The following is a 12,065-nucleotide window of genomic DNA, read 5'->3' as shown; positions in this document are numbered from 1 at the left end:
GGCCTTGGCTCCTGGGGTGAGCCAGGCGTCAACACCCAAGTCTACAGCGAAGTTTCTAGAGGTTTCCCAGCCCCTTAGGAAGAGCAGGGTGGGAAAGGTGAGGCCAGAGGTCGGGAGTCAGAGGTCAGTTGTCAGCACTTGAGTTGGGAGGGAGAGTCCTTGGGTGGTCAGAGCCGCTCTTGGCCCCTGGCAGGCAATGGACTGTGGACCAGCTGTGCCTGTGGACAAATAAATTCCCAAAGATAGGCGGGGGCGGGGCCAGGGGGCCACCCAGGCCCGGCCCCACTGCCCCTCCTGGCTCCGCCTGGGCCCTGCTGGGCCTCCGGAAACGGGAGCTGCTGGCAGGAAACCATGGGCCACCCGTCACAAGGCAAAGATAAAGCTGTCTGCCCCCCACGAGCTTGGTGGAACAGAGCTGGGGGCTCAGGCCAGGGCCTGGGTGGAGTGGCCTCAGGCTGGAGCCCTCCCCAAACCAGGGACCCATCTTGTATCCAAACATCCTCCCCACCCTACCTTGGCCCCAGGTGGAAAGCTCAGTCCCTGGGAGTCTACAGCCAGGAGGGCAGAGAGGAAGGAGGGCTGCTTCCAGCCCAGCTGCCTGACACTTCCTGAACCTGGGGCAGGACCCCCACCCCGCCCTTATAGACTACCTTCCATCCACCCATCCCTCTGGGTCTGAGCCTGGCCCGTGCCCAATCAACCTCAGGGTCGGGCTGGCATCTCCATCCCCCCACCTCTCTTGTCCTAGCCGCACCTCCACCACCCTGAAACCAGCACAGGGCGCAGGAACCCAGGCAAGGCGAAGGCCGCGTCTGTCACACATCACTGTGGGGCTCTCAGAGCCCAGCAAGGGAAGCCTGACATCAGACCGCCTCAGCGAACACCCCTGGCTGTGCTGCTTGCTGTGGGGGCCTGGGTACCTTGCCTCACCTCCCTGAGCCTGCTTCCTCATCCGTGAAATGGGGCAATAATGGGACTTTCCTCATAGGGAGAGGCCAGGGGATGGGTCCTGACAACACTGAGGACAGAGAAATTGAGGCCACTCCTGCAGCCCCTGCCCTCAACCCCAACCCAGGCCCTGAAAGCAGAGGCCCTGGGGGCTGGGCTGGGGCAGGTCCTGTGTTAACTCTCCGAGCATCAGAGCTGGAGGCTAACTCCCAACCTCCCTCTCATTTTGCAGGTGAGGAAACTAGAGCTCAGAGAGGAGAAATGAATTGCCCAAGCTCACCCTGCACGGTACAGGAAGCCCCCGCTTGAAGCAGGAAGGTCTCCCTGGCCCTCCCTCCACCCAGGCTGGGTGTCCTCGGGGCTCCCCCACACCCCGCCCGCCCCGTCCAGGCTGCCCCACCCTGAAGGCTGATGGGAGTCTTCTTCCTGGCAGGCCTTTAGCTGGGAAATCACTCTGGGCAAGGAGCCAGGCCCCGGGGCTGGGAATCCCAGCCTCCTGTCTGAGTAGAGCTGCCTTCTAGACAGCAGGGGGTCCCCACAGAGGGCCCCTCCAGCACCCTAGCTCAATCCCCCCATCAAACAGATCAGCCTCACCCAACACAGAGTTCCCGCTAATCTCAGGCTCAAGGGTCTGTCCGGGGATGCTGCCTTCAAGAGGGGCTGGTGAGTACCACGTCCTGGCTTTTCTAAGGAAAATCCAGAGATGCTGGGAGGCAGAGCGGAGGTAGCCACATCCCCTTGGCCTGGTCTTGACCTCAGACAAACGGGCCTGTCCTCTTCCCAGCTGACCTCATGCCCTTGGAACAGCAGGCGCTGGACATGAACTGTTTGCAGTGGGGGTGAGGTGGATGCTGACACCGTGTCTGGGCCATCTCTGTGTTCCCACTCCACCCACACTTCTCAGGACAGCACACCACACTTGGGAGGGCGGCAGGCACTAAATTGGGGTTTGGGGGAAGGGGAGGGGGAAAGGAAGGGAGGAGGAAGGGAGGGAGGAAGGAGGGAGGGAGGGAGGGAGGAAGGAGGGAAGCCAGACAGTCCTCCAGTCTGTGTCTGTGCTCTTCACTCCGTCACCATGTTCTCCTCCTTCTCCCCTGCCTCCTCCTCCTCTTCCTCCTCCAAGGAGCTAGGCTTGCTGACAGACAGATGGACCAATGGACAGACAGACTTGCTTGGAACACACACATGTGCTGCTGTTACAGCCTCGGTTCTGACCCTGACACTCAGAAAACAGGATGCGCCGGAGGACAGTCTCATTTGGGGATGTTATCATAACCAAAAATGTGCCCAAAACAAAAAGAAATAAAAGCAATTACATTTCTTTCCCCAAATTCCTTTTCTCGTGAATCACTCTGCAAGAGTAAGACGGGCAGCTGAGAGGGTCGATGTCCCTTTCACTGGTCCTAAAGTGCGTCTTTCCACTGAGGCCTGTGCTTTCCCGCCCTTGGCCTCCACCTCAGCATCCCCAGGGGCAGATATCCGTGTTTGTTCCAGGCATTTGGGGAAGTGAAGGAAACCTAGAATTCTGCAGGCTTTTCTTTACAGCAGCCCCGTGATGGAGGCTCAAGAATTGTCACTTTGCAGATAAAGACACTGAGGCTCTGGAAGTTAAGGGCCTTGCCCAAGGTCACACAACGATTAGCTCCCGTATCTGCTGGTGGCCGGGAAGGAAGCTCCCCAAAGTCTGAGATCTTGGCCCAGAGCCCACCCTAAGACTCCAGCCCTTCAGAGCCGCCAGACCTGCCTTATAAGCCCAAAGGCCGGATGGCCTGAGCGGGTACTGGGCCGGGCCTTGTAGGGAGGCAAGGCAGTGCTGCCAAGCTTGGCCCCAGGATGACCTCCCCTGCGTGGCTAAACTTAGCCACTCTGTGAGGGTGGAGGGGGCCTGTGTGCCTATCCTGGAGGCCAGCCCGGGCCCTCAAGGAGGTCGGCACAGGCTCCAGTGGGTCTCCTTGGCCACTCAGGGTCCCAAGGTGCAGGGGCCACGCCTCTGCCCGGAGAGGAGCTCGGTCCAAGCTCCCACACCAGCTGGTCCAGCCTCAGTGTTCACACAGCCTCTCAGACGCTGTGGAACAGGGCCCTGGGCTGGCCTAACTGGACTGTCTAGGGGAGGGCAGGCATCCATGGGGAGGCCACTACGGGGGTCCCCAGGCTGGCTTCTCCTCACTGCCCAGATCTTGCATGGCTTCTCTGGCCTCTTCCGTCCCCTACTAAGGGCCTCCATCCGGCTGGAGCCCCTCTGCCAGAGTGTCTGAGGCATCACGACCCCCTGGTTCTCCTCCATGCTTTTGGGCCATCTCCCCTTGGTTCTCAGCCTCTTCCTTCCCCTGGAATGTGGGGACTCTTTGGGGCTGGCCTGGGCCACTGCCCCACAAACAGTGCGCACACACCTGGAGGCCCGCCCCCTGCCGACGCTGAAGCCACTACACCTACAGCAGCCGCGCGCCCGCCACCTCCTCTGGCTCCCACCTCTTTTCTCTTTCTTCTAAATCAAACTGCACTAAGGTATAATTTACGTGCAATAAAATGTACCCATTTTAGGCACACAGTTTGATGAGTCTTGACAAATGCATGGAACTCCCCTCCCTCCCCAATCCCTCACCCCTGAACGTTCCCTCCTGCCCCTTTGCTGTCGGTCTTCCCCAACCCCCAGCCCCCGGCAATCACGGATCCGCTCTGTTGCTACAGCTTTGCCTTTTCTAGAACTTCATGGAGGTGGAATCGCTCAGTATGGGCTCTTTTTGGTTCTGGCTTCTTTTCCTCACACCAGGGTTTTAAGCATCACGCATTCTGTCGCATACATGGGTGCGTTGTTTTCTATTGCTGAGCAGTATTCTGCTGTATGGACATGCCAGTTTGTTCATCCTTCCCCTGCTGATGGCCATTTGGGCTGTTTTCAGTTTGGGGCTACGATGAATAAAGCTGCTGTGGACACTTAGGTCCAGGTCTTTGTGTGGACATATCTTCGTTTCCTGTTTTTGCCCTTCCACTTCTCCCAGTGCAGCCCCAATGGGCATCCATCCCTCCTGGGAGGGGTGCAGTGTGGGGGTCCGTAGGAGCACAAAATCCTGGCCTCTGGAGGCGACGGGGGAGGCCATGGGCATTTTGGTCACTGCCATCCCCGAGCCAGTGCGAAGTGTGCCGGGGCTTTCCCCGGAATTCCCTCCTGGGTCAGTGGCTGAGGTAGGAAACCTCTGTTTACCTTGGCCCATCGGGCTCCATGTCCTGTGGGCTGGACAAGGCCGGACTTGGGCAGGGCTGGGTGGGGATGGAGGCAAAGCAGGCCTGGCCACGTGCCCCAGAGGCTGCCAGGAGCTAGAGCCCGCCTGCCTCCTATGTAAGCACCCCAGGCCCATCTTAGCGCCACTTGCTGCCCGTCCGTCAGGATGAGGGCCAACTTGATGGTCAGATTTTCAGAGGGCCTCAGGCTCTTTAACTGTAAGATGGAGCCCTACGCCCTGCCGGGCCCATCTCATGGAGCTGGTTGAGGACCCGGAGACAAGGTACATGAAAATGCTTTGTGATCTGAGATGGATTTTGTTCAAGAGGGAATCCTTCTGCCTGCCCATCCCCGGCTTCTGCTGTGTGCTGTGTGTCAAGTCCTGTCTCCTAAATAAAGCCTGGGAGCTCCGAAGGGTGGGTCCTGCCTGTCTCCTCTGGTCACGGCCTGCTTCCTGGACGTGCCATCCTTGCATTACATGGGGCCCTGTGCTCAGAAGGGCCCCGCACTTGGTGTATTGCTCTGCTGCCACTGCTAAGAAATTCTTAAGTTTTGAACAAGAGGCTCCCCATTTTCATTTTGCACTGAGCTCCACAAATTATAGTTGTGCCTGCCTCTGGCCCTGCGGGCAGGGCCTGAGTCCCCTTCCGAGGGCAGTGAGTCCTCCTTTCAGAGGAGGAAATGAGGGAGGCAGGGGAACACGGCTCTTCCCTTCCCAGAGCTCCCACTTTTGGAGGGCAGGGTCACCTGGACGAGTCAGGAGTTAATGTCAAGCAGCCTCACGAGGCCCCGGGACAGTGTGAGCCTCAGGAAGCCTCGGGGAGGTGCATTTGAGCTGGGCTGGGAAGGACGAGAGACGGATGGTACCTCAGGGAGACGCAGGACCCCTGGAACAGCCAGGGCCGGGGGCCCCTCTGTGGGGAGCAAGTGACCCTGGATATTCAGGCTTCAGACCCAGCCCTGCCCCGGGGAGTCACGGGCCCCTCGCAGCCTCATCTCCCTTGAATCGTGTGTAAAGGGCTTTGATCACATGCACAAACTTTCAAGTGCTGTACACGTGAGGAGAAGGCAGTCAGGCCTCTGCTACGGGGGCGTGGCTCCCCGCCCCCTGTCTGAGGATGAGATCTCCCTCCGGCTGGCATCAGAGCCCCAGACCTTCACTCACTGCTCCTGGCGGAGGGGGCACAGGTGGTGGGAGCCCCCAGGGAGACACCGAGGGGGCAGAGGGGGGACCGCTCTCCAGGAAACACGCTGATGGCCCTTGTTGCCCCAGACACTCAACCTTTATTTCTCTACCAGACTGCACGTCAGCAGGTGGGTACAGGGCCCTGCCCCCTTCCGAGACCTCCGTTCCCCCAGCAGGAAAGATGCAGGAGAATCTCTGGGGGCTCCAGGAAAGTCCCACCCAACTCTGATTCTCTCACTTTCGAGAGAGGGGAGGGCGGAAGTGGGGGCGGAAGGGCTACTGAACGTGGAGCCCATTTGTCTGCAAGGCGGGCCCAGGGGGCCTTTTGATTCTGGGGACCAGGACAGGGATGCAGGTCTTGATTTACACATAAAATAATCGCTTTGTACACTCTCTAGGAGGGGCGAGGACGCACGGCCATTTACTCACTGCTTCTTCTGCTCTTAGCTAATTTTCGCTGGAGGGGCAAAAGCTGAGTGAAGAGAACACTGGTGTCCCGCAAACGCTCTTTTCCCATCATCGGAAGGGAGGGAGCGGACGTGCCCTTGGGTAGCTAACCATTCTTCAGGACGTCCTTTCGGCCCATGGGTGTGGGGACTCAGGATCACGCAGCCGTGCAGAGCTTGATGCGGCCAGGAGCTGGGTCAGGGTGTCAAGGCGCAGTGGTCAGGGACCCAAGGACGGCTCGGGTCTCGGGCGCCAGGGACGCAGAAGGCAAATCGTCCTCCGCTTGGCAGAGCAGGCAGCACCAAGACGGCGCGTGCTCTGTCGGCTTGGAACAGAGAAACTTGAGCCTGGGGGTGCGCCGAGCTGCGGCAGGCAGGCTGGCCATCTCCCAGGAAAGGAGGGCCTTGCTCTGCCCCCCTCCCCCGCTCCCGTGTCCCTCTCTCTGAGCCTTCCACCCCCTGCACACATAAACACAAACAGGCGCAAGCCCTCGGGAGCTGACTCCGTGGAAGCAGAGTGGAGGGGGCTGTCTGCCCTCGCTGTGCACAGCTGGGCCTGGCTGTCCCCGCTTCACCCTGGGCCAACCAGGCCCCAGCCCAGGCACTGAGGGAGAGGCCAGAGTGGCTCCCAGGAGAGCTCTGTCTATGCAGAGATGCAGGTCACCTGCGTCCAAGGAAGGGGAAGCAGACTCCTGAGCGCCCTTGTGGATCTGGGGAGGAGGGCTCTGCTGTGGGCTTCTGGGCAGGCCCTGCCCGGGCTGTAGCTCCTGGGCCACAGCTTCAGGGATGAACTGCCCAGGAGGGCCCTAGAGACCTGAATTACAGAGCCCCCAGGGAGATGGGAGGGGGACAGAGACCCCGGGATGGGCCTGGAGGTGGCCGCCCCGACCTCAGCAGGGCCCAGTGAGCAAGCAGGTGAGCGTGCAGGCAGGGGGGGCTCGGGGGGCGAAGGCTTGGGCACCATCACTCTGAGGTACACACTGGAAACTCCACTCTGCTCCCGGCACTCTCTTCTGGAAGAAAACCCGAGAGCGTGTTAACATGTACGTAGGAGAGCACACATCCACACTGGTTCCTTCTGTCCTCCTCTTTCCCTGGGACAGCCCCACTCTCCCATGGCATCTCTCGGTCGGCCCCCAGCCCCGCTACACCCCCTGGATGTCCCTGGAGCTTCCTTCACCCCACATGTTCCATCAACTCCCTCAGAGCATCTGATGCACATTACCCTCTTGGTTTCCAGTTTGGGGAACCACTACCTACCATCATGAGGTCCAGAAACCCTGGCCATTCTTTACTCCTTGCCCATCCCACATACCAGGCCTGCTATTTCACCATCTTCATCTCTCTTCCTCCACTGCCCCCACCAGGGCTCAAGGCCTCTCACCAACAACCTCCTGTCCCTGGCATCACACTACAGACCTAGCCCATCACTCCCTTCAATGGCTCCCCAACTGCCATCAGAATAAACTCCAAACCTGCCCCATATCCTGAACCCTCCCAGATCGGTCCCCACTCAGTCTCTCCAGGCCTCCCCTCCCTTCAGCCTGGCCCACAGGCCTCCGCCTGACAGCTGAGGTCAGGTAAGAGGCCCCTGCCCCTGACCCTCCGGGACTGACCCAGCATCCACAGTTCTTCCCAGGACACATCTCTCGTAAATCATGGGGAAGCCACGAGCATCAGGCCTCAGCAAAACTTCCCTAAAAGGCCACCAGGCTGGCTTGGGAATGTAACAGAGTCCCCTGTCTCACCCCTGCCCTGTCTGCCTTTAGGAGGCCCGAGGGACTGCGGCTGCACAGGCCATAGCTGCCTGGGCTGCCAGCGGGCACACTCCACCCCACCTCTCAGATGTGGCCACAGATACCCAGCCTGTGTCCGTCCTGCGGGTCCCATGGCCACTCCTGAGAGCAGAGCACCACCCTCACGAGCCGAGCTTCACCAGGACCACAGTCAACATCTCAGGTTAATGGTGGAGGTGGAGGCATCTTCCGGGACCAGCTTACCCTGGGCTGGGCCTCAGTGTCTCCCTCCCAAACCAGCTTAACAAGGCCCACCAGCCTCCCTGCCCTGAGTCTCGCTCTCATCTACCCTCCATGGTCACCGCAGTCCCTCCCATGCTTCCACCCTTCTGTGGCTCTCTCTGACCTGAGGATAATGTCCAGGGTCCTTACCTTGGTATCCGAGGCCCCTGCCACACTCTGGCCTCAGCCCTCTACCCTGCACTCCAAGCCCCAGCTCCACTAAAGAGGCCAAGCCTTTCGAGCCCAGCCTCTTCTCCACCAAGTTCAATCCTCGCCTTTCAAACCTCTGCCCAAACCCCACCTCTTCTAGAAACCACCCCCAACCCTGGCCCAGTAGGGGCTGCTCCCTCCCCAGTCCTTCCAACCTACCCGGTCCTGCTAGGGGCCCGCTCCTCTCCCCCACCCAAGCCAAATCCTCCATCATCCAGTAGCCAGCACTGGAACAGTGCCCAAGACATAGGCTTCTCCCATTGGCTGAGAAACGTTCTCACTTTTCAGCTTTCTCGAGAAGACGCGGAACCTCTTGGCTAGGGAAAGCTCTTAAAGACGAAGGTGCCCACATCCCCCGGAGGATGTGGGGGACTTTGCAGGTGAGTTAGTGTGGTCAAGGTTGGCCGGCAGCCTTCCTGGTGGCCCAGCCCTGTGCTCCAGCCAGAGCTGGGGCTGCTGCAGACGGAGTTTCAGGTGACAGAGCCATTTCCCTGTCTTCACCTCCCCAGAAGCGCCCTGAGGGTGGGCCCGAGAGAACCATGCCGGGGCAGAATGCCTTGTCTGGCTTGGCTCCCCCTTCCCCACCCCCAACCTGTGGGCTCCAACAGACCTTGCTTTGACCAAGCACCCACCTCTACCCTCAGCTGAGCCCCCTTCCCCCAGCCACGTGTGTGGTCACCCTCTGGACAGACCTACGGTGGGCCAGCTTCTCCAGAGAGAGGAGGCCAACTTGTTTTAGCCTTTTTAATAACATAAAATATTTGCAGTGCCTGGGAGGGCTGGCCAGCATGGGAGATGGGGGCTGATCGGCTGCCCTGGCCCCTGCGGAATGACAGGCACGTGATCTGTTTATGCCCCCCCACCCCCACCCCGCCCTGGCACCCTCTCCTGGGCCCGGGATACATTCCTGCCAGAGGTGGCCCTCAAGGACCCAGCTGCTCCAGAGCAGGCCTCAGCCATCTCTGGGCCTAACCCGGGGCCCTCAACAGCAGCCTGGCCACAGACCTACAGCCTTGGCTCAAACTCCCAGGAACAGGGACTTTCTCACCCCTGCCTCCTCCCTCTCTGGGCAGCTCGGGCAGGGTCAGAATCACCCACGCTCTGAGCCCCTGGCAGAGGCAGGCAGGTGGACACCGTGCCCCAGCCTGCTCCCCCACTCACCGCCCCCCACGCCAACCCTGCCATTCTGTCCTCCATTCCCGGGTTCAGGCAGACCCAGAGCTGTGAACTCAGAAACAGAGAACCGCCTGGGAGACTGTGCTGAGAATGCCTGCATAAGATCAGGCCCGGTTCAGGGAAGTCAGAGGCCAAGCAAGGCCCAGAGGAGGGCACAGCAGGCCTGGCTGTGCAGGGCTGGTGGCAAGTGAAGAAACCGAAGCCGCGTGGCTCTGAGCAGTGCTCCCGCTGGCGGCCCAGTGAGCCCAGGGCCCCAACCCCTGCAGTGCAAGACCCTGCGGACACTCACTGCAGCCTGGAAGCAGGGGTGGGCAGGGAGGCGGGCTGGAGGCGAGCAGGGTGGGGAGGGTCTGGGGCCTCTCACTCACCATCCACGTGCTTCCGGGACAGGTACTTGAAGGCCTCATCGAGCAGGATGACAGGCAGAGATATCTGGAGCACCACCACCCACTGGTGCCCACTCAGTGGGGTCACCTGGAAGATGAGCTGCGGCGGGGTAGTTCTGGTTAAAGGAAGGAGTGCCCAGAGCCCCCCAAATCCACTGCTTCATACACCCGGACTACAGTGGACTCTTCACGAGCACGTCTGAGATGCCTCTCAAGGTCCCACCTCCAGATGTGTCCCCCCTGTTTCCTCTGCCTGAGGTGCTCTCCCCTGCCCTCACCCAGAGGACCAAATCCTTCTGTTCTGTTGGGAAGTGGGAGGGTTTCTGCACTGGGAAAGGGCATCAGGTTTCCTCCTGCCCCAGCCTGGGAAGGTTCCCCACCTCTTCTGTTCCCCAAGTCTGGGGGGAGGGTCCCAAAGTGGGGGACACATCTGGAGGACAGTGGCTGGCCAGGGTCCCAACACAGGCTGCAGTCACAGAGCACCATCAGACCCCCCCATCACACCCCCCAGGCAGTTTCCATCACGAACAGGCCCAGAAAGGCCTAGCATCAGAGGAGAATTAGGACCCTGTGACCCCAGGAGCCCGAGAAGGTGAGCAGGGCTGGATGGAGACTCACAGGCAGGGGCGGCACAAGCAGGATGAGGAAGTGTAGGGCCATGGACATGGCCACAGCCACCAGCAGCCAGGGGTTCAGCCAGGGCGGCATCCGCAACAGTGACTGGTTCTCCGAGACGCTGCCAAGGGCACAGGGCGCTCACCTCAGGCCAGGATGCGGGCAGGCCCCGCCGTGGTCACCCACCCGCCCCCCCATGTGAGATGCAGCAGGTGGTCTGGGCCTCGGCACTGCCCTTTAAGGACGGGAGAGCTTCTGGGAGGCCAGTGCCGCCGGAAGGTGGATGTCACTGCTGCCCTCTCAGCCCCCAGGGGCCTATGCTGGGACTTGGACGCCCTTTCTCTGCCCCTCAGACCCAATCCTGGCCCCTCTGTTTCCTCACACCTCCATCAGCAGGTCCACCAATTTGGGCCCCCATGGGTCCTCAGAATCCTCTTCTGGACCCTCTGACCCCCCGACCCCAATCCTGGACCCCCGAAACCTCAGACCTCACTCCTGGACACCTCTGACCCCAATTCTGGGCCCCACTGACCCTCAGCCCCCATCTCTCAACACCCTCTCCAGGTCCCTCTGCCCAGCCCACCTGTTAAGGGCGTTGCACATCTCAATGGTCACCAGCACAGACAAGGCCATGGTCGTGGGGAAGCGTGACTCAAAGACCTCGCATTCAGTGCCGGCAAAGAGTGGGTTGTCCTCTGAGCACTTCAGGAAGTTCCTCTGAGGGCCCCCAGGTGGGGTGGGGTGGGGTGGTGGCAGGGAGAACAGCGGTCAGGGGCGGGGCCAGGGCATGGGAAGAGGGAAGCCTCACTCCGCCCTCACCCTCGCCCTCACCCTCGGCTCACATCTGAGGACTCAATACAGCCAGCACTGCCGCGGGGAGGGTCCAGGGAGGGTGCTCGCTCTCCCAGGATGGGGACAGAGGGGCTGCACTGGGCCAGGGAGAAGGGCAGACCGTTCTGGGGCAGGGGGGTGGTGGGACGGAGGGGGAGCAGCTGGCATTAGGCTGGGGATGGACGGCAGGGGGCCCTGGAATCAGGGAGTGGGGGACTGAGTATCCGAGGCACAGGAGTGCGGGCGGTGATTAACTGAGGCCACAGAGTAACATGAGTAAACGCATATGAAAACTGATCAGTAAAATTATACTTGAACAGAGTTCACCCTTGGTGGGTAGAAGAGGAAGGTTACTGGGGCCCTAGTCATGATTATTAAATAAGATTCCATTCACACCTCCCTCCACTTCTGCTGCTGAAATCGAGCTCTACCAGACCTGCCCTTTGCTTATGACGTGGCCTAACTCATGGCCAGGTGCAGGCTTGCTGCACGGCTTCTTCATAATTAACAGGGAGCTCTCGGGGCTCAATAAGGGAAGTGGCCCTTGCCCCTGCAGCCCCAGGGGAGTTTTCTTCCTGCCCATAAACCTGGCTCACAGAATCTGCTGTAATAACATGCTGAACTGAGGACACTCGTGAGAACTTCCGTCTTGTTCTCTTCCACACCACGGGGATGAGCATGAACGTTCATAACCGTTCAACAGCTCTGTTCTCCAACAATACAAATCTGGCCTCTGGAATCTCATCTGAACACAGTGATCCTTTAAGCTAAAAGTTCAGAAATGGGGGGGGGGGACACATGCTGTGAAAATAACTCTCAAAGAGAAATCTGTAAAGTGACCAGCTGTCTGACCTCCTGTCCAGGAAATCCATCCCTCATTTCTCCCCGGGCAAAAATGCGGGTAAGGCGACTGTCAGCCAGAAGGGGCTGCTGGCACTTCCCTCTCTCGTGCAGAACACAAAATTATAAAAGGCTATGGCTTGGCTAGATTTCTTATTTTAACAAAGAGATGGAGAGTCTTATTTAAAC

At 59.9% G+C, this 12,065-nt stretch overlaps 1 protein-coding gene across 6 annotated transcripts in view; it reads right to left on the bottom strand.

Annotated features, from left to right (window-relative positions):
• Positions 1-83: 83 nt before the first annotated feature.
• The window catches only part of ATP2A3 (ATPase sarcoplasmic/endoplasmic reticulum Ca2+ transporting 3), a 69,635-nt gene continuing 57,653 nt past the window's right edge, over positions 84-12,065 (bottom strand). For 2 of the 6 annotated variants that reach the window (XM_067717391.1, XM_067717392.1), the window contains 4 exons: positions 10,789-10,922; positions 10,209-10,326; positions 9,573-9,690; positions 5,430-6,126 (listed from right to left, as the gene is read on the bottom strand). In XM_067717391.1, coding sequence (XP_067573492.1) covers positions 5,999-6,126; positions 9,573-9,690; positions 10,209-10,326; positions 10,789-10,922 — 498 coding nt within the window. In that variant the 3' untranslated portion in view covers positions 5,430-5,998. Of the gene's footprint in view, positions 219-5,429; positions 6,814-8,341; positions 8,851-9,572; positions 9,691-10,208; positions 10,327-10,788; positions 10,923-12,065 lie in introns of those variants that run through there. The other 4 variants (XM_067717393.1, XM_067717396.1, XM_067717394.1 and 1 more) reach the window with 4 other exon arrangements.

This window comes from Pseudorca crassidens, chromosome 19, assembly GCF_039906515.1.
Source record: "Pseudorca crassidens isolate mPseCra1 chromosome 19, mPseCra1.hap1, whole genome shotgun sequence".
NCBI classification, from domain to species: domain Eukaryota; kingdom Metazoa; phylum Chordata; class Mammalia; order Artiodactyla; family Delphinidae; genus Pseudorca; species Pseudorca crassidens.
This window is presented reverse-complemented; position numbering and strand designations above follow the sequence as displayed.